Source organism: Mus caroli, chromosome 6, assembly GCF_900094665.2.
Source record: "Mus caroli chromosome 6, CAROLI_EIJ_v1.1, whole genome shotgun sequence".
Taxonomy (NCBI): Eukaryota; Metazoa; Chordata; class Mammalia; order Rodentia; family Muridae; genus Mus; species Mus caroli.
Window position 1 is genome coordinate 108896777 of NC_034575.1, and position 27211 is coordinate 108923987.

The window sequence follows — 27211 nt, forward strand, 5'->3', positions numbered from 1 at the left end:
ATCATTAGCTGTGTCTCGCTATTTTCGGAAAGCTCTGGGGACGGAATAAAGCATCTCTGATCTCCCGAATTGGGGGAAAGGAGATATGGATGTTGTCATTTTTGGTATCCTTCCCGCCTTGGTGTCCCATTACATGTGTTCTCCAACCTGCTCTCCCTGCCCTGCCCATTGTTACTTTGCTTTCCTTAGCCTGCAGCCCCAGTGTGGCAGGGATGGCTGCTCAGCTGGTGGGGGTGCAGACCTTGCTTCCTCCTTCCTCCACCAGCCCTGCCCCACTGCTGCTGACTCTCTTGCTCTTCAATAACACAGCACTTCTGGTGGCTCCTACAGACCCACGCTGACATGTCCCTCAGGGACAGGAGGTGAGGTCAGGTTTCCATCGAATTTGAAGGGTTTCTCAGCTGCACAGAAACACCCTACAGCTGGGCAGCAGAGAACATCTGGTTGAGAGACGTCTGGTTAATTACCAAGAGGCCACCAGTGCTTCTCAACCAATCAGGGATCGCAGCACAGGCTAGTTAGCTGAGACAGGGAGTTACATCTCATTCAGGGGGATGTTTCTGTAACCAGGAGCGACAGCATCCTCTGAGAGACATGCCTTGTGAAAATGGTCACCCCGATTCCTCTCTCTGAACCCTGGCTTTTCCTATCACCTCCCTATGAGAGCAGCATTGGCCACCCCACTCAGACTAATCTCCTGATGCACACACACACTGACCAATACAATATGACAAAATACCATAGTGGCAGATCCTAGCCCAGCTCTCCAGAGTCCCTCACAGGCCCTGTTCTCTCAGAACCCTGCTGCCTTTCTGACCAGTCCTGACTAGCCCGGCAGAGGAGGCGACAGCGTGCAGAGCACAGCTGAACTAGCCTGGGCAGAGTGCTACCCCTCTGTGTCAGCACAGCTGTCTACCTGAACTGAGAGGCATGAGGAAGGCTGGAGATGTGGGAGGAGGCTCAGCTTGAATGCTCAGCGTCTACCCACAGGATCGAGGTCTCCCACTAAAGTCCACAGATGCTCACATTCCTCAGATAAAATGTCATCATAGTAGAAACCATGCAGAACCCATTTCAATCCTTCTCTTGATGGCTGAGACCCAGTGCAGGGTAAACACTAAGAAATGGCTGTTTTTCTGCAGTTAGGGTGTAAGCACAAGAAATAAAGCCTGCAGATCGTCAATGTCCATACAACTCAGCACAGGGCTGTTTAGCTATACACATCCTCTGTCCTTTAAATATGAAGCTCATGTCAGGACCATGAAGGTGAGCATGGGGTGAAGTTTCTAGACCTCCTTGTTCTTCCTAATGTCGCTTCACTAATAAGGCTTCCCACTCGGCTCTTCTCTTTTAGTTGGTCTTGGGCTGGACTACTGAGGACAAGTGGCCAAATGTGACTTGAAAGGAGGCTGTCAGGGCCCTGGCTCTGATGCATGTATTTTTGTGTTTGTGCATTGGTGTGTGTGTGTGTGTGTGTGTGTGTGTGTGTGAGATGGCATGTGTGCAGGCAAATGTGTGATATGCACACATATGTTGACAGCCAAATGACATGGGGTGTTTTCCTCAGGAGTCCTTCAGCATGCTTTTTGAGATGGCATCTTTCTCTCACTGTAACTTGACAAGCAGGCTAGGCTGCTGGCCACTGAGCCCCAGGGACCCACCAGTGCTGGGATTATAGGTGTGCTTGCCCACACCCAGCCCATGTATGCCATGACCCACATGTGGAGGTCAGGGGATAACGCTTGGAGTCTGTTTCTCTCTTGTTACTGTAAGAGTACTGGAGAGTGAACATGCTAGCTGCACTTAGCAGCAAGATCCTTTACCAGTGAGCCACCTCACTGGCCCATATACCTGGCTTTTTAAAAGGGTGCTGGAGCACTGAATTCAGGTCCTTGTGTTTACCAGATAATTGCTGTACCTACACCATCTTCCCAGTCCTCTTCCTACTTCTGAGCCAGCATTGATTGAATCAATGGTAGCTTGGAGTCTGGTCACACAGAATGCAGACTCTATACAGCTCTGACTTGAAGTAGTTAGATTACATGGCAAAAGCTAACCAATTATGGCTGGATGTGGTGGTGCAAGCCCTTAATCCTAGCACTCAGGAGGCAGAGGCAGGCGGATTTCTGAGTCCTGTGCCAGGGCTACAGACTGAAACCATGTCTCAAAAAAGGTGTCTACTTATTTATTTTTATTTTTTTAAGTGTGTGTGTGTGTGTGTTGAGGGATCAATGGCAGGATTTAAAAATAGATATCTAAAACAGCAATCACCAAGAAACAACAACAACAACAACAACAACAACAACAACAACAACAACAACAACAGTTTCTTTTGGTTTCATAAACACCGCAGCCACATTAGTAGAGGCTAAGAGTGGAGCCACCTATTTTGTGAGCCGCCTAGAATCAGCAGCCGAGCCAGGTGCTCTGCTATGGAGGACACCGCCCCGTGTCTACTTACGAGGATCTTGGTGGTGTAGGCGCTGTTGATGGCAATGGCGTTGACCAGCAGCTCCAACGTCTTGGCATTGATGGAGCTGGGATCTGGGATCTCCTTGTAGTGGACGTCACCGACATAGGCCTGGACCACGGTCATGCGGTTGGTGGTCAGCGTGCCTGTCTTGTCTGAGCAGATGGCTGTGGCATTGCCCATGGTCTCACAGGCATCCAGGTGGCGTACCAGGTTGTTGTCCTTCATCATTTTCTAGAGAGTGGATAAATGAGAGGGAAACCAAGTGGGAGAGAGAGGGAGTGAGGGAATTTCTGGGCCTCAGCCTCCTTTAAACCTTCTGCCTGGGCAAATGACCTCTGGGCATATTTAGCTTCATATGTGGGTCTCCTTTTTACTAGTCATTTGGACCATTTAAATTTTGATAGATGAATTTATTAATTTGCACCCCACAAGTGACTCATTTTCTATTTTGGGAACAGGGTCTCACATAGCACAGGTTGACCTGGAACTAGCAACCAAGCCAAGGAAGACCTTGAACTCTTGATCCTCCTGTCTCTATCTCCTCAGTGCTGAGATTACAGATGTGCTCAACCACATCTGGCTTGATCCGCATTCATAAAAGCAAAACCGTTTTTAAGATATTTATTTAGTTTATGTATATGAATGTTTTACCTGTACCATGTATGTGCCTGATAGCCACAGAGGTCAGAAGAGAGCATCAGAACCTTGGGACTGGAGTTACAGATAATTGTCAACTACCATGTGGGGGCTGAAGCTGAATCTTCTGGGAGAGTGACAAGTGCTCTTAACCTCTGAGCCATCTCTCCAGCCTCCTCATCTACATTCGTGATGGAAAAAATAGTAGAAAATATTTAAAAGACTAAGGCTGGGCTATCCCTAATTACTCCTAGCTTACTGTAAGTCGTAGCCTCTTCTCATTTGGGTCTGAATTTCTCAAATGCTTTCCTGCTGCCTGCTGAGAAATCCATCCATTTCACCCTAAGTAAATACATTTAGGATGCATATGGATACATACATTACAGATACAGGAAAATATCTGTAAAAATATGAAAATAATAATGTCATTGTCACTAGGTGATAGAGGAGAATTTCCCTGACCTTGTCAAGTCTATAAATCAACTTTCGGTAATGAACACTTACTATAGTGTGCATAATAAAACCATGTTTGTACATGTTTGAGTGTGTGAGTGTGTATGTGTGTGTGCGCGCGTGTGTTCGCGTGTACATATGCACATGGTGTCACCGGCATATGTGTAAGATGGTAAAAGGAGCCTCCTCTGTGGCTCTCTGCTTTAACCACTTGAGACAGAGTCTCTCCCTGAACCTGGAGTTCTCTGCTTCTTTGGCTAGACTGACTGGCCAATAAGCTCCAGTCACCTTCCAGTCTGCCTGCTCTAAATGTGGGGGCAGGGTGGGGTACAGGCGCACGTGGCCACACACAGCTGTTTACATGGGCACTGAGAGTCTGACCTTAGGTCGTCAGGCTCACACAGCAAACACTCTTACCCACAGAGCCATTGCTGTAACCGCCAATACACAAATGCACTGTCTGACCTTCCATCTCTGCTTAACCTACCAGCTCTACCTAAATTTCCAGCTCTAACCTAGCAGTCTGGCTCATTCTACACACCGGTCCACCAACCTGCCTTACTGAAGGAGCGTTGGCCCTTTAAGAATCTCTTTTTGGAAGCTAGGTGTGATGACACATTCCAGTATTTGGGAGATAGAGGCAGAAGTATTGTTGTTAAGTTCAAGGCCAGCCTGGGCTGCACAGGAAACCTCTATGACAAACAAAACAAAATCCCAAGCAAAATGCCCAAAAACCTCTCACCAGTACTGTCCAGCATGGTAGCTGCAGGGGGATGAGGGGCACTTAAAGTGTGGTCCAAAGTGTGTGAGATGATTTTAAAGACATTATCAAACAGATAACCAAAGATAACATTTCTCGTGTTGTTTATGCGTTGGATTGTTGATACCTTGGATGTAAGTTTGAGTAAATTTGTATGATTAAGATTAATGCTACCTGTTTTTGAGACAAGGGCTCATGTATTTCATGATCTTGAACTTGCTGTGTTCAAGATGACCTTGAACTTCTAATTTTCCTGCCCCACTTCACAAGTATTGGGATCACAGTTTATGTATTTCCACACCTGGTTTATATGTGCTGGGGATCAAATCCAGAGCCACTTGCATGCTAGGGAAGGCTCCTACCCCTGAGCTAGAATATCCCTAGTCACACTTTTTATCCCACTCGTATATACGGATATACCTGCCCATATAGGTACAAGTGGAGGCTAGATATTGACATCGGGTGTCCTTTCTGCCTTGTTTTTTGAGACAGGGTCTCTCACTGAACCTAGAGTTCGCTGTGTCAGCTAGATCGGCTGGCCAGCTTTCAGGATCTGCCTGTGTGGGTCCCTCCTGAACTGGGGTCATAGCACTGAGGTGACAGTGCATGTGTCCAGGCCTGTCCTTTATGTGGGTGCTGGAATCTGATCTTGGGTTTTTACACTTACACAGCAAGCACTTTACACACGCAGACAGTTTTCCAGCCCTATTTTTAAAACATTAGTTATTGGGGCCTTTAAAATGACATGTCTGGATTGGGTGACATCCCTGCTGAGAGGAACTGGTGTACTTACACGCTCGCTACTCTGCTCATGTGGCTCTGCCAGTCACATGACCCCAGATGACCAAACCAGAGATAAAAACCTCAGAAGATTCTCAGGCTTAAAACTGGCCATTCATGATGTCCCCAAACCAGTTTTGCCAAACTTGACAGAGACCCTGAGTTCAGTGGGGTGGCAATGGGGATCGACTCATAGTTGTGTAAGAGTTATCCTTGCCGTGCAGGCCTGGAGAAACACTGTGTTATAACTTGTTCAGGCTTTGGTTTGTGAGAGGGGGGTTTCTTTGAGAACTGTTAAGAGAAGGAGCTGATCAGCACTGTATCCTTTACACGGCACTGCCACTTGCTGGCCCCTGTGGGAGATCACTCTTTATATGAAATCACACCATAGGGTGCAGGCCAAATTCTGGCTGGGAAACTGACACTCGCCTTGCCCTCTGGCTGAGTTGCTGATGTCTCAGAGTGAAAGACTTCTCAGTGATATCTTGGTGTTGAGACCATGGGAAAGGTGTCTTCATCCCTATCCAAAAGGATGGGGACCCTCAAGGGGAGAGGAAGAACATGAACAGGTAGGACAATCTGGTGGTGGTACCCTGGGGGCAGATTTGTAGCACGCTGACTCTCTGGTGGCCAGGGCTTCAGCAGGTACGTGGGTGCTTAGGGAAGGTCCTGGAGTACCGCTTGACCAGTGAACATCCAGGTGGTATCCCATTTAAATCCTCCCGTGTTTTCAGCAACCCCTGCCTGATGGGTAGTGGCTTCCTGGGTGGTTTTGCTCCTGCATTCCACACCTTAGGGCATGACCTGTTAGGGTTTGGTGGGATGGAGTTGTGTTCTGCCTTGCACAGTGAGGCCTACATTCGACAGTTTGCAGTACTGTGGCCTCGGGCTTCACTGAGCCATACTCCGGTTCCATTTTATTTTGTAAGTCTGAGTTGTCAATACAGATCTAGAGAGTTTATATTATGTATAGATTTTTGGGCTTCTTTTTGAGAATAAGTCTGAAGGTCTGGCCAGCCCAGGTTGTATCCCCATAAAGCCACACTTTGCTGGGCCTGAGTAATGAGGGTTCCTGTGTGGCCAGGCCTAGCTCTTGGTTTGTGTTATGCCTCTAAAGGTGTCTGGATTTGGGGGACTTGCCTACACACTCTCGCCAAGCCTCTAAGTTGCAGTCACACATTTCATTAGCCCATACAAAGTACTAGCACTGCACCCTCCCTGGTTCCCTGACAGCCCCAGCTGTGGCTGCTTCAGGCACCCAACCCTGCTCTTCTCTTCTCTTACCTTCACAGAATAAGCCAGTGAGATGGTGACAGCCAGAGGGAGGCCCTCAGGCACAGCGACCACCAGCACCGTCACACCAATGATGAAGAACTTGACAAAGTACTGTACGTAGACGGGTGTGCATTCAGTCAGCCACGGCTTCTTGTTGACCACGAAGGTGTCCACGGTGAAGTAGAGCACCAGGATGATCACCGTGATGGCCGACATCACCAGGCCTGTGACATGGGGACACCTGCTCAGAGGGCTCCCAGGTGGGAGGGGGGAGATATTCACTAAACTGCTTCTGCAGGCCTCTTGGGCAGACCTCAGCTCAGCAGACCCAGCTGTTCTTTCTTGCTTTGGGGCCAGGGGCCTTTGCTTTGCTTCTCAGGGAGCCTCAGTTGCCTCTTCTGAACAATGAGGCATAAGGGGCAGATTTCCTTCCTGGGGTTTTGCAATGCTCACGTGGCAATGCAGGGAAAGTACTTAGCATGGTGCCTGCCCACATGACACTCAGCCACACTAAAAACGTGTGGCTAGGGAACACACAGGTACATCAAGAGCCACCTCTAGGACTGGAGAGACGGCTCAGCGGTTAAGAGCACTGGCTGTTCTTCCAGAGGTCCTGAGTTCAATTCCCAGCAACCGCATGGTGGCTCACAACCATCTGTAATAGGATCTGATGCCATCTTCTGGCGTGTCTGAAGAGAGCAACAGTGTACTCATATGTATTAAACAAACAAACAAACAAACAAACAAACAAACAAATCTTAAAAAAAAAAGAGCCACCTCCATGCAGATGCCACCCTATAAAGAGGTAAGGTGGAATCGTTTACTCATTCACTGAACAAGCACATTTGAGCACCTGCGATACGGCAGGTACACGGTGATTCCTCGTGTAGGACACAGATCTAGAAGTAACAGAGACAGTGTGTATGTGCCACCATTATAGACATGAATTGATGCTCTGAGGAAAAATCCCAGGAAGTCGTGGCTGAAGATGCGGCTGCTGTAGCTAGCATGACCAGGGTGTGGTCTTAGAGGAGGTGCTATTTGAAAAGGCATCAGGCATGCGTGTTGTTCTCAGGGAGAGTGTCCCAGGTGAAGGGAACAGAGGCTCAGCTAGGGAAATGACTGGCTAGGGCAATGCTGGAGCTCAAACGATACATACACTTAGTTCTTGGGGTTCCTCCTGTCAGATCAGTGTGTCTATACCTGACCTGCCTCAGTTGCCCACAAAGATGCTCTTGGGACTGTGCCTACCAGCGTTCTCTGATGGAGAAGGGGTGATAGTAAGGGCCTGTGGGTACAACCTCCCCAGATGCTCATGGTCCCTTGGCTGATGTACAGGTCTCAAGGCCCAGGCAGCTCTGCATGGTGGGTGTGCTCTGTCATGTAGCTTGTGGTCTGGGGGGTTCCATGAGATGAAACAAAGACTAGGAATTCTCCATAATTTTCAAAACTCTGGCTTTCTTCTATCTCTGATATGCATTTCTTACTTTGTAGACTCAGCTTGGAATTGCTCATCCATAAATCCCTGGCCACCAGGGATTCAGCCCCAGAGGGAGGCAGTGGAAGGCAGGGAGCCCGGGATGCCTGTGAACTTAATCCCTGGCAGGGTGGATGGGGGACTGAGATCCTCAGAGGCCAAGATGTTGTCATCACTTAGTTTCTTGGCCCCTTAGTGCCCCATGCTACTGTGGAGTCACTTGCCTCTGACAGCAACAGCAGGGAAGAGGGAAACCCCTTGGCCCATAGCTCCCCACCCTAGCTAGCTCCAGCTGCGGTGCATCAGAGCCTGGCTCTATCCCTGCCTGACAGCCGAAGGGGCGGGAAGCCAAGCTCCCGGCAGCTGAGAGAGCTGTCACCAGGTTTAAATATAGACCGCTGAGCCTATAATTTGCAGCTGTCCCCTGCTGCGCTGTCTTTAATTAGAAATGGAGACAGCCACAGAGGCCTTGGTAGCCAGGTGGGAGGTCCTGCCTTTCATACACCCTCAGTGCAAGGGGAGGTCAAGGCTGTGCTGCAGGGCTGGGGCTCACCTTGCAGCTGGGCTTGGCTCCCTGGGCCAGGAGGCTGCCACAGCTCTCACCTGCAGCTAACATCTCAGTTGAGAAGCCTGGGTTGTTCTCTGGAGCTCAGATAAGTCCTTCTGCATGGGCTCCGGGCTCTGCCCCCAACCCTTTCAGTCCTCCTTCTTCACTATAGCTAGGGTGGGCATTATCAAGGCCAAATCCATTCTGGCTCTCTTGCTGTTACCTCTTTCATATTTCCCCGCTGTCCTCAGGATAAAGTCTTTGTCATCTGGAGCTATAGGCGGTACAGGGTATGTCTGCCACTATAGAAGCCACAGGCTGAGTCCCCTGTCTACTCAGTCACCTTTAATTCTCAAAACAACCTGCCTTCCCGTGACATAACCTTATCCCCATTTACAGAGGAGTAGGCAGGGACTCAGAGGTGGGGAAAGCTGTCATCACAAATCCTCAGAGCTGTGCTGTAGCAGTCTGTTTGCAGAGCAGAGCATCATATATTCAGAGCAGGGCAGGCCCCCAGGACCATTGGAATCAAAGTAGAGGGCAGAAAGGGGCAGGGGTCGGAAGGGAGGTCCCTGCTGTGAACTCACCCGCCTTGCCTATCTGCACAGCCAGTTTGGTGAGCTTGCCCTGAAGCACCGACTTCTCTTTCTTGTGCATGTTGGCTTTCTTCTTGTCATCTGCGTCGCCGCCCTCTGCACTCTTCAGAGGTTGCATCTCCATGGCAGCTGCCCCATCCTGCTGCTTGGCTGTAGGGGCAGAGCATGCATATGCACACAGACACACACATGCAGGTTAGCCTAGAGGCTGGGACGCTTAGCACCCACCCTGCCTGCCCAGTAGAAATGCTGATTACCCTGTCTGGACCCTGCATGGCCAGCAAAGAAGCCTCGGACCCTTCCAGCTGCAGTGTCTGGGTCCCAGAGGCACTTGGGACCTGGCTCTACCCTAGATTCCCAGCAGGACAGGGCTGAACCAAGACCCCACCCTAAATGGGCCCTTGGCCCTCTCACAATTAGATAGAAAGAGAAGGTCTCCCTTGGGTATTCTTGAGGCCAAGTTGTTGGGTTGTTAGGGAGTTAGCCATTGGAAGGACACAGAGCATGGCTTAAAGAGAAAGTAAGGTGTCCCATCTCCAGTCAAGGGATCCTTGTCATTGTGGGATGGACAGAAGGACCTGTGGCTCTTTTGAGCAGAGGTCAGCCAGCCTTCCACCTATAATAGTCTCTAAGAGTCAACTTCCAGACCCCAGCTGATAGGTAGGCTTGGGAGATCCTGACCCTGGTACATCCTCTACTTCACTGTGATGCCTCTTTATCTTACCTAGTATTATGAGAATCATGGCTACACCCCAAAAGATGCCAGAGCTCCCCACAGGCATGGGTGCATCTGCCTCTGGCCCTGGTGCATCCCTATCTCTGTGTGTGACTCTAGCCCCATGGCTGCAGTTACCTTTGCTCTGGCTGCTGTCGGCACTGCCATCCTGCATTTTACCTACACAACAGAGAATTTCAACAAACAACAGGCAGCACGGGTCATCACGAGGACGCAACAGACCACAGACACTCATGTCACAGACAGGAAGGGCTAAGGTGCTCAGGGATGCTGAGGAGATCTGGAATGAAGGCCAGCCTGGCCACCATGGTAGCCACAGGGGCTGTGGGGGCAGAAGGCTTTGGTTCTCTTTGGGGGTGGTTGTGGGGGTATTTCTGTTGGAATGACCTTGGCTTTCAGTGTTTTATAGAGGTAAAGAATGAGCTGGAAAGTAAACGGAACCAGAGTCTACACACAGAAAGCAGAGGGAGGCTCCCAGGTCCCCACACTGAGCCTGCCACAATACTTAGGGCTGAAAGGAGGAAAAGAGAAATGTTCAGATCTTCCCTTCCTCCCTCTCTCCCTCTCATCCCCTTGCAGTAATGAGGACTTGAACCTATGGCTTTGCATATACTAGGCAGATACTCCACCACTGTGCTATAACCCTGGCCCTTTTATGTTTTATTTTTGAGACGAGGTCTTGCTAAGTGTCTTAGGCTGGCCTGGAAGTCACGATCCTCCTGGTTCACCTTTTAGCTACATCACTTTTATTTGAGAGAGAGAGAGAGAGAGAGAGAGAGAGAGAGAGAGAGAGAGATATATCAAATTTCTAGAATGGAGAGGAATGGAGGTCAACATGTCCCTTTATCCTTTGTTTTGGGCTGGGTGGGGTAGACTATATTCTTCTGAAGGATATGATGCTAAAACACCAAGGACACCTCCTGCCTAAAAACCCTGCTATAGAGTGTATGGGACATAGGGCGAGCAAGAAGTCCCCAGAAATGGTCACTGAAGGTCTGTGGGAATGTCCTGGTTCTAGGAGGAAGTCACTGGTCCCTGGAAAAGAGGTCTTAAGCAGTAGCTCCAGCTTCACAGACAGGCTAGCAAGAGCCACTGGCTAGACTGGGTGCTCCTGGTCATGCCAGGGCCTGATGCTGTCCGGTCGTTGGGGAAAGGGCTGGGTGTGGGGCTGTCTACCTGCCATCAGTGCTGGCTGGGAACTCCTGCCCCAGCCTGGGCCGCTGTGGGACTGCATGGAGGCTGCAGCTTTTTGCCTGAGACACCTGCTTTCAGCTGTGCCTGCCTGTCCACTAGGCCTGTGTTATCCACTGAAATTTCCTATAGCTTTGATCCCTCAGGAGGAGTGGGAGAAGGCTGTCTACTCATGATACCTACTGCCAAGGTCGCTAGGCTCTAGGTTCACATGGTCTCCATGCCTTTATGCAACGCAGTGGTTCTCAACCTTTCTAATACTGTAACCCTTTATCTCCTCACTACTTCACCGCTGTAATGTCGCTACTGTTAGGAATCATAATACAAGTATCTGATATGTGGCCCCTAAAGGGGTCAAATGACTGACCGGTCCAGAAATATGGCTGTAGTGTTTATCACTGTCTCCTCTGAGAAGGATGCTCCTGTCAGGCTCCCATCTACAGAGGAGAAACTGAGGCTCTGAGAGGGAGGCAGTTTGCTTTGGAGTGTGAATGTTTCAATGCTGCCAAGACTCCTCTGAGCCCAGGGCAGGGGCCTCGTGGTGGCACTGTGAGGGGTTCCTGAGAATCTTGTCTCAACACCCACCAGCTGTGTGGCTTTGCCTCTCCTAGTCCGTTCCCACCTCGGCACAGTGGGGTGATGTATCTAACTCTGGGAGCACCTGGAGTTTTACATTCATAACAGCCACGTCCAAAGTCCAGCCTTCAGCTGACTGAAGACATTTCTGCAAGTGTCATGTTTTGTCAGGCCCTGCAAGGTCAGGTGAGAGGAACTGTCAACGTTTTAATTTTATAGATGAGAAAGCTGAGGCCAGTGGAAGTCCAGAGGCATCTTGTCTTCACAGAACACCTCTAAAATAGCCCTGGAGCCTTGAGATCAGCTTGCTACTGTCACTGTGGATGCTTGGTGGGTGACTCAGATAGACCCCCGCTCACTAACTGCTATCTATAACTCTCATCAGAGGGCCTCAAACCCACTTGGGGTTTTCAGGATAAAGACCCTTTTGATCCGATTGTAAGATGCTTTCTTTTGGATTAAAAACAGCATGAAGAAAAGTTTTTTTTTTTTTTTTTTTTAAAGGGAAAAGGATAATGGGCAACAATTATTTTTGTTTCTTGTAATAATTTCACTAACTGGGTTAAGAGGTGCCAGAGGACTGGGGTCCCAGAAGCAGCTCTGGCATGCTAGAAGGGCTTGTTTTACTTCACATTACCAGATGTCCTAGCGGCTGTGTGTAGCCATTAAACCCAGCGATTCTCTCTTTTATTGCCATAGCGATTACTCGGCCAGACAAATAATCACCCATGCACAGGCTGGAGGAAGGGAGCGCTTTGCTGCAGATGGCCTGTTTTGTCAGAAGCAAGGGACCTATTTGAGGCTGTTATTAAACTGGTGCCCACCTGGCCCTGTATTGTACTATGGCAGCCAGCCCTCATTAGGGACCTGGAAGATGGGCCTGAGGATGAGATAGAGAGAGAGGAACAAGGATGGGGGAGAGGGGGCGAGTGAGGTCTCCCAGGCTCTGCTCTGCGTATATTCTAGATGGACTCATCTTGAACCTAGAAGATCCCCCAGACAGATGACAATGAACAAGCTTCGGGGGGACAGGTTACAGGCTACGAGACCTTGAAAAGGTCACTTCTCTTCTCTGTGAAATGGGCCCATGGCAACCAGAGGGATGCTGAAGAAAAACACCTGCTGAGCACTGTTATGGTTGACAGTGTGATGTGCATGAGTGCAAAAGAAAATAATGAAATAAAAACAGTGATTGTGATGTTTCCAGGATGGGTGGACACCCCACTTTTCAGATGTGGGACTGAGGAGGGTCACAGTTAGGGATCCACTGCCACCATTTCTGTGGCTGTTGCTTTTGTCATTCCTGTATCACTGAAGTTTGGCTCAGAGAAAGGAAGTGAGATTATAGTGGTTTCTCTCTCATCACCCCAGGCCCAGCCACCAGCTCTCTGTGCTTCCTTCTGGAGTCTGAAGAGTACTACAATTTAAAGTCTCAATTGTTGGCCTGGATTGGGGTCTGATGGCCTCCCTCCCTCCCTGCCTGCCTGCCTGCCTTCCTTTTTTCTTTCTTTCTTTCTTTCTTTCTTTCTTTCTTTCTTTCTTTCTTTCTTTCTTTCTTTCTTTCTTTCTTTCTTTCTTTCTTTCTTTCCTTCTTTCTCAGGCTCCTCTGATCAATCTTCATACAGAGAATATTATGGGCCCTATCTATGCTAAGCAAATGCCTGACCACTGAGCTAGGTCCCCAGCCATTGAGATCTTTCACACAGGACCCTACTCTATAGCCCAGGCTGGCCTCAAAATTTATGATGTTCCCATCTGCTGGGATGCTTGTCTCCTAAGTGTTCGAATTATAGATTCATATCACCACATCCGGCCCTCAAATGCCTTTGATTAGAGGATCATCTTCCTGGGGGTGGGTGGAACTTTCTTCATTTCCTTGGAAAGCCTCTAAGACCCACTTCATTGTGGAATCCTGGATTGCCTGGAGGAAGACATCTCAGAGCCAAGCACGTCTGTGTTCTAGATTTACAGGCCCATCATGCTACTTTATTTATTTAATTTTATTTTATGTGTGTGAGTGTTTTGTCTGCATGTATGTCTGTGTGCCACAAGTGTGCCTGGTGCCTGCGGAGGTCAGAAGAGTGTGTTGGACCCTCCATGCTTGTGTGTGGGGAGCACAGGCAGTCTTGAGCAGCATGTGGTGAGAAGCTAGAGCTCTTATGTTGTTGTTTTGTTTGGAGATGGGAGTCTTTGTAGCCCTGGCTGTTCTGGAACTCACTATGTAGATCAGGCTGGCCTTGGGCTCACAGAGCTCCACCTACTTCTGCCTCCTGAGTGCTGGGATTAAAGGAGTGTGCCACCATGCTGGGATTAGACTAGTGTCCTAATTTCCTTGAGTCTCAGTCTCTTCATCCTTCATGTTCAGACAAAGCCTGTGTCACAGGGCCTTCAGGAGGGTGAGAGTCAGAGAATGGCAAACAATAGTAGCAGTGTCACTTGAGAAACCAGAGCTCCTCGTCCTCTCTGTGGGTTCTGGCTGCAGCCTGCAAGGGGAACTCTCCTTTTCCTCTGGAGCTGGCTGTTGGGGATGATGTCTATATACTTGTCTCCTAGGGAAAGTGAGTTCTGGGTTCCTTCTAACTCAGCTGTGGGTTTGCCCATGCAGGCTCTTTCTGTCACCTCTCAGCCACCCCTCCCTGTTGCCTTCCCACCCACAGCCCCAGCTGCCTTCCTTCCTCCTCCTGGGCTTGAAATAGACTCACACTAGAATTAGCAACTGCTTGCAGAGGTGCCTTGTGCAGTCCCTGACATCTTCTGGGTGGGTCTCTTGGTTGCTTTGAAGGCAGGTAGGTTAGCTAGAGGTAGGGTACAGGGTAGGAGGATGAGATGGCTCAGGGATCCACATCCTGCAGGAGGGATAGGAAGTGAACTACAGAGTGGATAAGAAACTTGTCTAGCACTCAGCAATGGACACTTCTGACTCTTGCCTTGGCTTCTCTGGTAGTATATTCATAGTCAAACCCTAATGTCTTGAGCATCAAGGTATGGCCTAGGTGGTTATTACAGGACCTAATGGGGACATAGGTGGTATCTGACGATGGTGGACTGTGGAGATTCCTTAGAGCAAGTGGTTAAGGTTCTCTATGTTTGTGTATAAGGAGAGAGTGATGAAGACCCAGCGACATGGGCCACCCCAACTAGCCACCCTAGGGAAGTAAGAATGCAGAGACCCTTGACACTCCAGCTCAGGCACCAGCAAGACACACCAGTCCGGACTAGAAGGACAGACTAAGCCCAAGTCCCACAAGCCTCGATACCTGCTGGCTTGGAAAGAGAGAGGAGAAAGAGACTGAGGAAGGAATATCTGTGGCTCAGCCATGCTAGGTGGGGTTAAAAGGCTGAACTCCAGCCTGAGTCTCTGCCTTTGGGGAGTTTTAGAGGAGGCTTGGAGCTTTTTTCTAGGAACCCAGATGCTGGCTTCTGGTTAGTTCCTGACCCAAGGTAATGTTCTAAAACCAGAGCTAGAACTATGCTTAAGGGGGGGGGCACACTGGGTGGCATACTGCTTCTCATGGGGCCAGAAGCCAAGGTCATGTGGAGTTGACTTCCTGGGTTGTGGTTCAGCTTTTAAGTACCTGTCCCATTTGGGAGGGAGAGTGTTCTGGGAGGCCATGCATGTCAGAGGTCTGTGGGACCCAGGATAGGGAAAGCCTCAAGTACGGGGTAGAGAAGAAGACACCCAGCAACCCAGCCCAAGAGCTCGCCGTGGAGACGTACCATTGACTAGGCTGGCATTTGCGCTACCTGCAGCGTTTGCAGGTGCTGCGCCGTCGGCCGCTGTGGGGGTGGGAAGGATGGAAAATGCAATGTCACAATGGAGAAGGCGACCACAGAGACATGAGCCTACTGGGGACAATCACATGTCTTATTCTTAAAACCAAACCAAACCAAACCAAACCAAACCAAACCAAACCAAACCAACCACTCTGCTGTTAAGTGAGGAACTCAAACTGGAGATGGGGGTGAAATGTTCCTATGGATGTCATAGGGGAGGGTGGGGACTGAGACTCAGGACAGCATGGAGTGTGGTCAGATGCTCAGGTGGGATGGCACTTTAGTAGTTATTTATTTTGAGACAGGGTCTCCCTGTGTAGCCCTGGCTGGCCTGGAGCTGGCTCTGTAGACCAGGCTGGCCTTGAACTCACAGAGACCCACCTGTCTGCCTCCCAAGTGCTGGGATTAAAGGCACACACCACACAACTGGTTGGGATGGTACTTCTGTGGTGACATCTGGACTGTGTTGGCTTGGCTGATCAGGTGGTGACCCCACGGAATCAGGAAGGCCAGTCCAGGGACTTGTCAATTCAAAATGCTCAGTGAGTGGTATATGGCCTGGACAGTTCTAAAGGGCCTTCCCTGTGACCACCACAGTTGTGTCCCTGAAGAACTGCTGTCAGTGGGTGGTGATTTAAGCTCAGGCCATTGCCCACCACTTTCTTCTCCTTCCCTGATCAGCTCGATGAAGATCACTGTAGAAACTCCCATGTGAGATGTCTCACCAGAAAGGGGCATCTCATGTCTCCTTTTATATCAAGGAGATCTCAACTTAGAAATTAACAATGGTGTGACACCACCAAGTTCACCTTTATGGAATTCTTTCTTGGGGTGGGGATATGGTTATGTGTGAAGTAAGAGGAAGGGACACTAGTGAGTCAGGTGGACACACTGTGTGTTTGGATACAGGAGCTAAGACTGTTTAGTAGGGACGTTGGTTGTGGGGCAGGGGTGTTATGGTGATAAGAGAGGTACTGCATGCTAGTGTGTGGGGCTTCAATGGAGGTGCCATTTTTGGCCTGGGACATAAGGACAAGGGGGAAGAGTGAGCAATTTATTTATTTATTTATTTATTTATTTATTTATTTATTTCTGGTCTGATGGGCTGGAATACAAGATATCACAGAGAAATGTCTGGAGGGGATAATCTCTAGTAGGCAGGGGTCTACTCCAACTACGTGCTGCTGATCTATGGGCAAGGCCTAGGGGCAGCTATTCCTACGAGCCCATCTTCCCTGAGGGTTGTCTTACTGTACCTGGTATCTGAAGGCCATCCCCCTTCTTCACACCTGTGTGATGATTTTTGAGACATGTTAATGAAGGAGAAGCACACACAACCTTGTATTCATGCCACACCAGATCACCACACACACATATGCACACACACACGGACATACACACACACGCACACACATGCTCGCACACACACATACACTATTGCATGCACACATGCACATACACACACACACACCCCATACATGCACACACACACATACACACACATGCATGTGCACACACACACAAATACATACATGCATACACATACACTCCTGCACATGAGACCATTCTGGACTCTGAGCTGTGTATCAGGTTGACATGATGGGACGAGAAGTCCAAGGGGTCCAATTCTGGCTCCTCTGCCACAAGCCATTTATATTTTACCTTGACTCCCTACACAAAACTGAATTGTGTACCTCTGTATTCTGGTTCCATTTTAGCATAGGACCCTGAATGGTACCCAAGAGGTCACGGAAGCCTGTCTTCCTCATGACATTGTTAGACATAGAATGCATCTGCAAGAGCTTCTGGGTGTCTTTCCTCAGCCAGGCACCACAGATATTGGAACATGGGTTCAAATGACTGCATTCCACTAAATTCTTAGCTTTGTCCTATTGCCTGCACTTAGTCTAGTCACCCTGGCTACAGGTCCTTGTTCACTCATGAAATCCTGTCCCAATACCTGCTGGGACTCTCAGTCAAGACTTTGCCCCATTTTGAACTCAGCCCCACTTTGCTCTTTGCAGCATCTAGACTTCCCAGCTAACAGTGAAGCATCACTGTTAATGCTCAGTATTGAAGGGACAGCTGTGATCCTAGGGGGACTCACTAGAGAGAAGTTCTTCCCTTAGGTCCCAGCAGCCTTTAGCCCGGATGCAGGTTTTGTATTCCAGTGGCCTCTGAGCATGGGTAGCATACCTGCTTGAACTTGGGGAGGGCCATCTGCCCTGTTATCAACCTTTCCCAAGCTCCCCAAAGGTCAGAATGTTGGGGAAGCTTCCCTAGAGCTTAGGAAAGGAGTCAAAGGACTGACCGTCTTAGATGGCACTGTGCCTAAGACTGAGTGTGGACTACAGGTAAGGAGTTGGCTGTTCTGGCCTTTGGGTCTAGGACTTTTTTGTGCGAACATCTCTCCTCTATTTTGAAAGGTATTTGTATCATAGACTGCTACTCACCGCACTGAAGGACACCAGAATAAGGACTTTTACTTTTAAAGGGTAAATGGAACCAGGACTTGGGCATGGTGAGCTCCTGGGGACTAATTTCAACAACCTTCCCAAGAATCACCTCTGCCCATGACAGTCACTGTTCTGTGTTGGATAGATTGAAAACTCTGCTGGTAGAATTAATAATGTCAGAAGGAATATTTCTGTGTGAGGACTTCTATTTAATAGTGAGGTGATGGGGAACCAGCTACTTCTGGCTGCCTCTACTGCTGGAGCCTGGAGATTGAATGACATGCCCAGCATCCTGAGCCCAACCTTAAGGGAAAGGAAGGGGCTCTGTGACATGACTGGACAAGACAAAGACTAGGGAAGATGGAACATATAGAACCCACCCAACTTCAGCAGACCCCGAGGACAAAGGTGGCAACTATTGGCACAGGGCATGATGTAGCAAGTGCTATATAATGTGGAGTGAACAGATGAATGGAAAATGTGGCCTTAAAAGCTCCTTTCCTGGTTTTGCAAATGTGTGTGTGTAGGAGGCTTACCTTTTTTGTCTTTCTTCTCTTCCTCTTCACCACCAGCTCCAAGCAGGGTAAATATGATGCCAGTCTGAGAGTTCACACCCACAGCAGTAACCACCATCCGTCCTGAGCCCTCCATCACATGGGTTCCTGAGGAAGGTATAACCCGGTTACTATCACATGGCCAAAGATTCCTCCACAAATGAACAGAAGAAACAGGTGTCTATCAGCTTGTAGTACCTTGGTCACTGAGATAATGAGTGGCACTTTTAGTTAGAGATGGGCTTGAGACAGTATTACAAGATTGCTGTTGTCTCTCAGTTCTCTGTTCTATAGAAAACACAGGCCCAGAACCTCCTCTCCTGGCTTTAACAGCCACTTCCTGCTTGTCTCTACCTCCCCTCCCCAAATTGTTCTCCCACCATTATTATAGGCCAAGCAGGTAACACTCTCTTCTTATGGACAGTATTTAGAATCAGACCTCATTCTGCAACTAAGAATAAATGGGAACTAAGGCTTAGAGAGTACTGCTGAGGACTGGCTCTCCCTCCCTTCTAATGGAGAATTCAGGGGTCTGTGAACTGAGATGAGAAAACCTCAAATCATGTATGCTTTCATGAACCTCAAAGTGAAATTCAGTGTTTTATCCCCATTATAAATATATATAACAAACGGAACCTATCACTAATAGCAGCACACATAATTGTCGATACATTCTAGACTCCTGGTTCTTTTCTTATGATTTACAGCTGTGGTGGATGTTGACTATCATCTCTGACAGTGGACCAGGAGTTTGCCTTCCCACTGGATCTAATTTTGTGTGCTAATATAGAAACACAGATATGACTGTGCTGCACACTTTAAAACTACTTTATTTCAACATAACTGGTTTCTGTAAGTCATCCTGTGCAAACCTTCCAAGTTTTATGCCGAGGAAGTGGGTATACAGTGACATCAGATTCCCTGGGGGCATTTCTGGGGCAAGAAAATTCCAGGCACTTTTCTTAGAAAGGTACCACTACTATTATCGTTGCTGTCATGGTTACTAGTTGTGGCACTAGGGATTAAATCTAGGCCGTGTGCATTCAAGGCTAATGCTCTACTGCAGAGTGCCTTCCTCAGTCACTTTTGAGACAGGGTCTCATGTATCTCCGCTTGGCCTTGAACTTGCTGTGTGTGCTGCTGAGGATGATCTTACACTAAGGATCCCCATGCCGCAGCCTTTCCAATGCTGGGTGACAGATATATTCCACCACGCCTGATTTATGTGGTGCTAGGGATGGAACCAGTGTATGCTAGGCAAGCACCCTACCAGCCATATCCTACTTAGTCTTTTGGCATATTTGAGTTTCCAGATACCATCTCACTAAGGTGCCTAAGCTTGGCCTTGACCCCACTCTGGCCCAGGCAGGTTTTGAAACTGTGATTTCCCTGCCTTAGCCTCTTGAGTAGCTGTGACTGCAGGCCTGCATTACCACATTCAGATCATTTGTTTTAGAATCTCAAGTTTCTCAAAATGGGTTCCAGAAAGCCCTAGAATTCTCAGGGGTCTGGAAGGGCAGCTACTGAGTGAAGTGGCTCTAGGTTTACTCATCTTCATCATTTGTTTTTTTATTTATTTATGCTTTGCCTAGATGTATCTCTGTACCACATGTGTGCGGTACCAAAGGGAGCCAGAAGAAAACACTGGATCTTATCGAACTGGAGTTACAGAAAGTTGTAAGTTGCCTTGTGGGTACTGGGAACTGAACCTGGGTCCTTTGGCAAAGCAGCAAGTGGTCTTAACTGCTGAGCCATCTCTCCAAGTCCCATTTTAGGAGCTTTTGAATCACCAAGTCTTGTTTTTTTTGGAAGGCAGGCCTCTACTGTGCAGGCTCAGAGAGTGGTTGTCTGACACCACAGAGAACTTGTGGGAGAGGGAGACAAATGATATGTTTGTTATCCGTGTGTTTGGATGGTAGAAGAGATGGGAGGATCAGGAGTTCAAGAACATTCTCAGTTAAAGGGCAGCCTAGGGTACATATTGAGTTTGAGGGAAGCCTGGGCTACATGAGACCCTGTCTTAAGAAACAGTAAGACAAAGCAAAGGTGGGGAAAGGTGCTCTCTCTGCCTCTCTTTGAACACTGGACTATCAGTCTTCAGGAGATGGCAGTGCTGACACATGCTGAGACACGACGAACCCTAGGGACACGAAACAAGCTGGAATCTGAAAGCCATAAGGTCCACAAGCTTTTGAATCCAGAGACAGAAAGCAGAGGGGTGTTGCAAGGGGCCGCCAGGGACTGCCGGAGGTTACCAGGGGCTGCCAGGGAGTGCCCAAGAAGCTGGAGTTTCACGAGATCAGGCTGAGCTTTGTCTGGGGAACATGAGCATCTCTGGAGGTGGAGGGGATCTGTGTTACAGGAAGGTGCTAAGCATCAGTAGCTGTCTGGGAAGCAGACAGCAGCCATGCTTACTCAGTCTATCCACAAGCAAGTGCAGGGTGGCCTCTGCTTCTCAGCCAGCTCCCGCACATCCAGCAGCCATGTCTGCTGTCTGAGACTATCCAGCAGGGTAAAGCTGACCTACACTCACAGTGTTCTGGGTGCTAACTCTTTTCATGTACTGGGAGGAGGGGATTGACTGGCTCATGAGACACATAAGGAAACTGAAGCCCCAGGAAAGCATTGGAACACCTACTATGTACACAAAGGAAATATTTGGGACACCTACTGTGTCCTGGAACCGTGCCACACCTCAATCCTATAAGCAGTAATCTCAGCTCTCACACCAGGGAGAAACTGAGGCTGAAAGGGTGAGTTAGGTTGCCCCAGACCCCACACTGGTAAAAAGCTACGGCGAGTTTTAAAACTCTCTGTCTTTATAGCCTAGGATCTTGAACATAGTCCACTTCTCCCAAGGGGAAAGGCCCCAAAAGCTAGCCCTAAAATCCAGGTAAGAGGAGGCTGGCCCGGAGACTGCTGTGCTGGTCCTTGGATCCAGAGGCCCCAGGAAGACTGTTTTCCTTTGCCTAGTAGAGGAGGGATGGAAAAAGATGTGGGGGCCAATTTCTACCCATGATAAGCAGGCTTCAAATCACCTCCTAATCTAATCATTCCCATCATCCCCTGGGGGCTGGCAGCTCCTGTAACCTGTGTAGGTAGATAGGGGACAGAGAAGGGGGCAGGACAAAGGGCTCGCCAGATCTGGGAAACCCCCAAGGGCTTCTCAGGCTATCACTGGATTGAAGCAGGGGCTTGGGGGAAGCGCAGCTTCTCTCCCCCAAATGTCACTCTGACAATGTCCCACAGCTCAGATCCTTCCAAGGCAATGGTTCTCACCTGATGCTGGGACCCCCAACCATAAAATTATTTCCTTGATACTTCATAACTGTCATTTTGCCACTGTTATGAATCACAATGCAAATATCTGACATGCAGGACCCTGGGGAAGGGTCCTTTGACTTCCAAAAGGGTCATGATCCACAGGGTTGAGAACTACTGTCCCAAGGGCATGGCTGGCTCTCTGAGGACCCAGTGGTGCAGTCCGATCTCAGACTTCGCGTGTTCCTTGTCTCCTGACCTCTGGCACTTGACTGCTGACCCTGGGGCATGCGGACCCTTTTTCAGAAGTTTGAGATGGCCTTAAGGTTAAGCGAACTAACCCAAGCTAGTGTTCATATTCCAGAGTCTATCAAATATCACCTGCCTCTCAGGGACCTGCTGCAGGGGGATTGCTGGGTAATCGCTGTGGCTGGTGCCTCTCTAGGCATCAATAGAACAACTGCAGCCTTGTTCTGGTGTCTGGAATCCATGGTGCCACAGACCTGGGCTTTTGGGATTTCTTAGCCCTTCTCTCTTCCCATTCTGATGTACCATGGTTTGGTGTTTGTCCATCTATCCATCCTGGGGTCAGTTACGTGGATGCTTATAACCTGGTCTAGTGCTTCTGAAAATGAGATCTTTCCAGATTCTTCTCCTTGTTCCGGGGATGAACTTGGGGTTTGGTGAGTGCTAAGCCAGAACTCACTTTCTCTATCTCTCCTCGGTTTTGCTGTGCTTTAAGCTGAGTGCAGGCCTGTGGTCTCCACAACAGGCTTGGACCCAAACTCCTAGGGGCTCAGGGTCCTTTTAGGTCCACAGCTGTACAGGACTGGGACAAACAACTAGAACCTGACTTCTCTTTGCCTTCTTTGACCTCAGATGTGTCATGTGCCAGCAGGGGGTTCTGAAACTGGGACTTGGGGCAAAGTCTATGGATACCTAAAAAGTAGTGACTATGGGTCTCTGAAGAGTCAGCAGACAGGAAGGCTAGCAAGGGTTCCTGCCAAGTTTAAGGCTTCTAGTCATGGCAGCAACCCCAGATCAACTCAGAGGAGCTGGGATGGAGGAGAGGCAGCCTTGAGGGGTGGAAGGGGCGGGCAGGACATGGAAATGAAGGAAAAGTCCTTGCTTCCACATACTCCTTTGGAGTGGAACAGTCAACCCATTTTACACATGAGCAAATAGAGGCTCAGGGGAGATGAAGAGTTGTCTGGGGTCCCCAGCCAAAGAGGATTAGAACCCAGCCTTGTCTCCATCAGCTATAAGGAAGGATGTCCACAGGGGCCCTCAGTGTGTTCTACAGACCCTGTGCCAGTGGGTTCCACTTTGTGATACCACAGACATTCTATGAGCCTTACAAGTAAACTGAGGCTCAGAGAAGGCAGTGCCACTTCCGAGGCCACACAGCAATTGCACTCCAGAGCTCAGGGCCGTTCATCCCTGCTGCCTGCTCTTCATACATTCTGCATAGCCTCTCCCCCTCACTCTTCATGACTCAGGGCTAAAGCTGGGCACAGCCTCCAGATGGCAGTGGCCTCTGGGTCAGAGCTCCCTACCTGGACTTGATTGGCTGGAGCACTGGTTCAGAAGTCTGTCTGTGGTAGGCGGGGTCCCTCAGTGAGAGACTGGTAAGATTAGGCCTGGCAGGAACATCCTCAGGTCTGTTCTTTACTTTGATGAACGGCGATGGTTTGCACAGTGCAAAACTCATCAGCGTTGCAAAGCAGTACTCAGCGTGCTAATGGGGTGGCTGTGGAGGGCACCGGTAGTCCTGGGGACTTCCGGTGAGGTGGGTCCTAAGCAGATGGCAGCTGTTAACCAGGCAAAGAGGTAGCAAGATAGGTGTTGGGAAGAGAGTCTGCCTGTCCCCAGTTTCCCTCTGGGCCTCCTGTCTCTGTGAGGGACCCTGTGATTCACCCTAAACCAGCAACAGCCAGTTTCCAAAGCATCTCTGTCATTCTGAAATCTCTGTGTCCTGGAGTCCTCCCTGGTTGGCTTGTAACACTGTTCGCTAGTGACTCTGAATGCTGTCTCCACCAGGCTCCTGCTGGCATCCTTCCTCCTACTCTTTCTCCACGCTGTCTGGAGACCTAGCATCTACTCAGGCCCTGGGCTCCCATAGAAACCATCGCATGCTTCCTCCAAGGATGCCTGCTTGTCAACTCCTGCACCTCAAGGACTGGAACCAGGGCCAACGGGGGTGGGACCATCTTCTGATCTTTCACATGGCCCTGTGTTCCCAGAAGGGACTGCTCTTCCATGATCCCTCGCTCAGACCCCAGGGCCTTTGCACTTGCTATTTCTCTGCCTGGAATGCATTTCTCAATGTTCTGACTTTAGCCTGAATGCAGTGGTTTTCAACCTGTGGGTGGCAGCCCCTTTGGCAAACCTCTAGCTCCAGAAATATTTATGTTACTATTCATAACAGTAGCAAGAGTACAGTTATGAAGTAGCAACAAAAACAATTTAATGGTTGGGGGTCACCACAACATGAGGAACTGTAGTGAAGGGCCATAGCCTCAGGAAGGTTGAGTTCATGAAACCTCCTGAGTCAGGTGCTACATGACCTGCTGAGATACTCCCCTGCTCCAGGCCCCTCCCCCTCCCTGCCTTCTTCTGTCTTTGATGGATTCACTGTCCCAGAGGTCATCTTACCATTTGCTAGTGCATTCCTTCCTTGACTGCTACCCTCACCAGCTTCAAAATTCCAGCACAGCATAGTCCTTGTCTGTCCCAATACCCACTGACATACAGTAGGTGCTTAATAGACATATGGTTATACTTCCTAGTCTCATGTCAACTTGACACAGGTTAGAGTCATCTGAGAGGAGGGAACCCCAATTGAAAAAATGACTCCCTAAGCTTGGGGTGGAGGCAAGCCTGTAGTGCATTGCTTAATTAGTAACTGATGGGGGAGGGCCCAGCACATTGTGGGTGGAGCCACCCTTGGGCTGCTGGCCCTTGGGTTCTGTAAGAAAGCAGGTTGAACAAACCATGGGCCTCTGCACCAGTTAGTGCCTCCAAGATCCTACCCTGTTTGAGTCCCTGATCAATCGTTATATGGAACTGGGTGAAATAACTCCTTTTGTCCCCAAGTTGCTTTTGGTCATGGTGTTATATACAGCAATAGTAACCCTAAATAAGACAAGCAGTGAATAAATTCTAGATAAGTCAATACTTTCTATTATCTGAAAGACTCATGGATCTTTCTGTTGTATCGCCAGGTCATCCCACTTGCCTGCAGGGAAACTGACCAAGTGAGTTCCTATTCATCCTCTAAACTCCAGCTCACTATTACCTCCGCTGACCTCTCGGAGCCTTTCTTGGCTTTTGCATACCATTTCCTATCTCTCCTGTGGGGTTAACTCTTTGATGGAGAGCTTTTCCCAAACCAGTTTGGACTGGAGACCCCAACAGCATAGTCAGGCACTGAGACCTATTGGTATTTCTGTAGGGAAGGGTTTCACAGAAGTGGTTTCCCCCTACGGGCTCCCCAGCCTGTCTCTTGCCCTCGATGCAGCCAGAAAAAAATGTCAGCGCTACTAGGCAACCCCACCTGGGGAATTCCATTCTACTGAGAATAACATCAGGATTCTGACTACAGTCCAGGATCCATGTATCTACCTCTCTGTTCCTTGCTCCAGTGTGGCCCTACCTCTGGGTCTTTGCATTTGCTTTCCTCCCTGCCCTTCCCCAGGAGTGGCAAGTCTGGCTCCTTCCCATTGCCTCCCCTGTCACAGGGCCTGATGCATAGTGGGTATTCAGAAAGACTCACTTTGCAGAAAACCAAGCCACTAGAAGCTATGTTTCTGGAGTAGGACACCTTGTAATGTTTGCGGTAATAGTGCCAGGCCTAGCTGTGGCTCCGTGCATGGTAGGTGTAATGTGAGCTTGTTTGAGAAAGGGGTGCTGTGCTCATAGAGAGCTGGTCCTGCCAGCAACCTTGGAGCCAGGGACCACACCAGCGTCCCCATGGTATGTGTGTGTGTGTGTGTGGGCGGGGGAGGCTGGTCACAGGGGCACTGTGGACTTCAGCTTACCTGACAGCAACATGGGGTCCTTATCCACAGACTTGCGCACCTGGTCAGACTCCCCTGTGAGTGAGCTTTCATCAATTTTGAGGTCATTTCCCTGGATGAAGAGGCCATCAGCGGGAAGAAGGTCACCTGGTTGGTGGAAGATGGGGTTCAGTAAAGTCAGCTGGACAGAGAAGCTGGGGCATCTAGGGGGGAGGTACCTAGCATACAGCATACAGACCCAAGATGGTGCCTGCAATCAATGGGCACATAAAGTGACACCCTTGGTGTCTGACACAGAGCCATCCTGGCTCATTAAAGTGTGTCCTTCATATTGTATATCCTTTGACCTGTTGTGTCTCTGAGGCCAGCATGCTCTATGGTTCTTTTTTTTTTTTTNNGGTTTTTTGAGACAGGGTTTCTCTGTATAGCCCTGGCTGTCCTGGAACTCACTTTGTAGACCAGGCTGGCCTTGAACTCAGAAATCTGCCTGCCTCTGCCTCCCAAGTGCTGGGATTAAAGGCGTGTCTTTTTGTGGCTTGGAGAAGATCTTTCACGTCAGAGCAGGCTATTTTGGGTAGACTAAGGACACCCCAGTCAAATGAGCCACTAGGACTGTGAGGAAGCCCACTCCAATCTCCCCAGTCTGTGCCTACTGACCCAGGATATCTCTTATTCAAACCTCCTTTGGAGCTAGCCCACTTGCTTTTTCAGTAGCAATATGACAGGCCTGGCATACTCACCCACCTATTCCAACTCTTGCTAACTTCCACCAGCCTGGAAAGATCTATCTGAAGTCAATTCAGGGATGGGAAATGGATTATGTCTCATAAACCCACCCTGAGTATTGGTGAAGCTGTGTTGGAAGCCTTCTGAGGCTGCTTTCTGACTAAGCACAATGATTGATTAGTTATGTCTGCTGCAGGTGGAAGCTGGAGTATAGTGGCATGTGTGTTATGAATCCAACATTTCTGATTTAACTGGATGTGGGAAGGCTAGGTCTCCTCTGGGATCTGCAGGGCCTCAGAATACATCCTGCCACAACACAAGGTTTTAGGGACCCCCACGCTATTTCCTGGATAGGCTCTTTGTATCTGCCTGACCTGTCCCACCTCTACCCAGTTCTAGAATCATGGAGCAGACACTTACCATATTTGATCTGGGCAATGTCCCCGACCACGATCTCAGCCACAGGTATCTGTACCACCTGGCCGGCCCGGACCACAGTGAACTTCTGCTCCTGCTCAATTCGGCTCTGCAGGCCCCGGAACTGTTTCTCCTTACTCCAGTCATTGAAGGCTGTGACCAGGACCACACAGATGACTGACAGCAGGATGGCAGCCCCCTCAATCCAGCCTGCTTCTGCTTCACCTTCATCCTCTGCCCCACCCTGGGCCGTGGCACATCCTGTAGAGAAACAAGGAAGCACTGGGTTCCCGGGCCAGCAGACAAGAGCTGCCACATAGCTTAGCTCTGCTAAGGAATCCCCGATAATCAGATGATGGTGGCAGATGATGGTTTGATCGGGTGCCTCTGTGCCATGCTCTGGGCAAAGAGCTTCACCTGGTCATTTTATAGGGCACCTGTGTATTTCTTCCACAGATAGGAATTATTTCCTCCACAGATAGGAATGTTAAGGCTTTTCAGAGG

At 49.3% G+C, this 27211-nt stretch overlaps 1 protein-coding gene across 14 annotated transcripts in view; it reads right to left on the minus strand.

Annotated features, from left to right (window-relative positions):
- Positions 1-27211, minus strand: part of Atp2b2 (ATPase plasma membrane Ca2+ transporting 2) — a 301832-nt gene that overhangs the window by 43405 nt on the left and 231216 nt on the right. For 7 of the 14 annotated variants that reach the window (XM_029478492.1, XM_029478504.1, XM_029478493.1 and 4 more), the window contains 9 exons: positions 26711-26968; positions 25586-25711; positions 18267-18392; positions 16531-16563; positions 15218-15277; positions 9851-9892; positions 8989-9147; positions 6387-6601; positions 2462-2704 (listed from right to left, as the gene is read on the minus strand). In XM_029478492.1, the coding sequence (XP_029334352.1) occupies positions 2462-2704; positions 6387-6601; positions 8989-9147; positions 9851-9892; positions 15218-15277; positions 16531-16563; positions 18267-18392; positions 25586-25711; positions 26711-26968 (1262 nt within the window). The remainder of the gene's footprint in view (positions 1-2461; positions 2705-6386; positions 6602-8988; positions 9148-9850; positions 9893-15217; positions 15278-16530; positions 16564-18266; positions 18393-25585; positions 25712-26710; positions 26969-27211) is intronic. The other 7 variants (XM_029478498.1, XM_029478502.1, XM_029478501.1 and 4 more) reach the window with 5 other exon arrangements.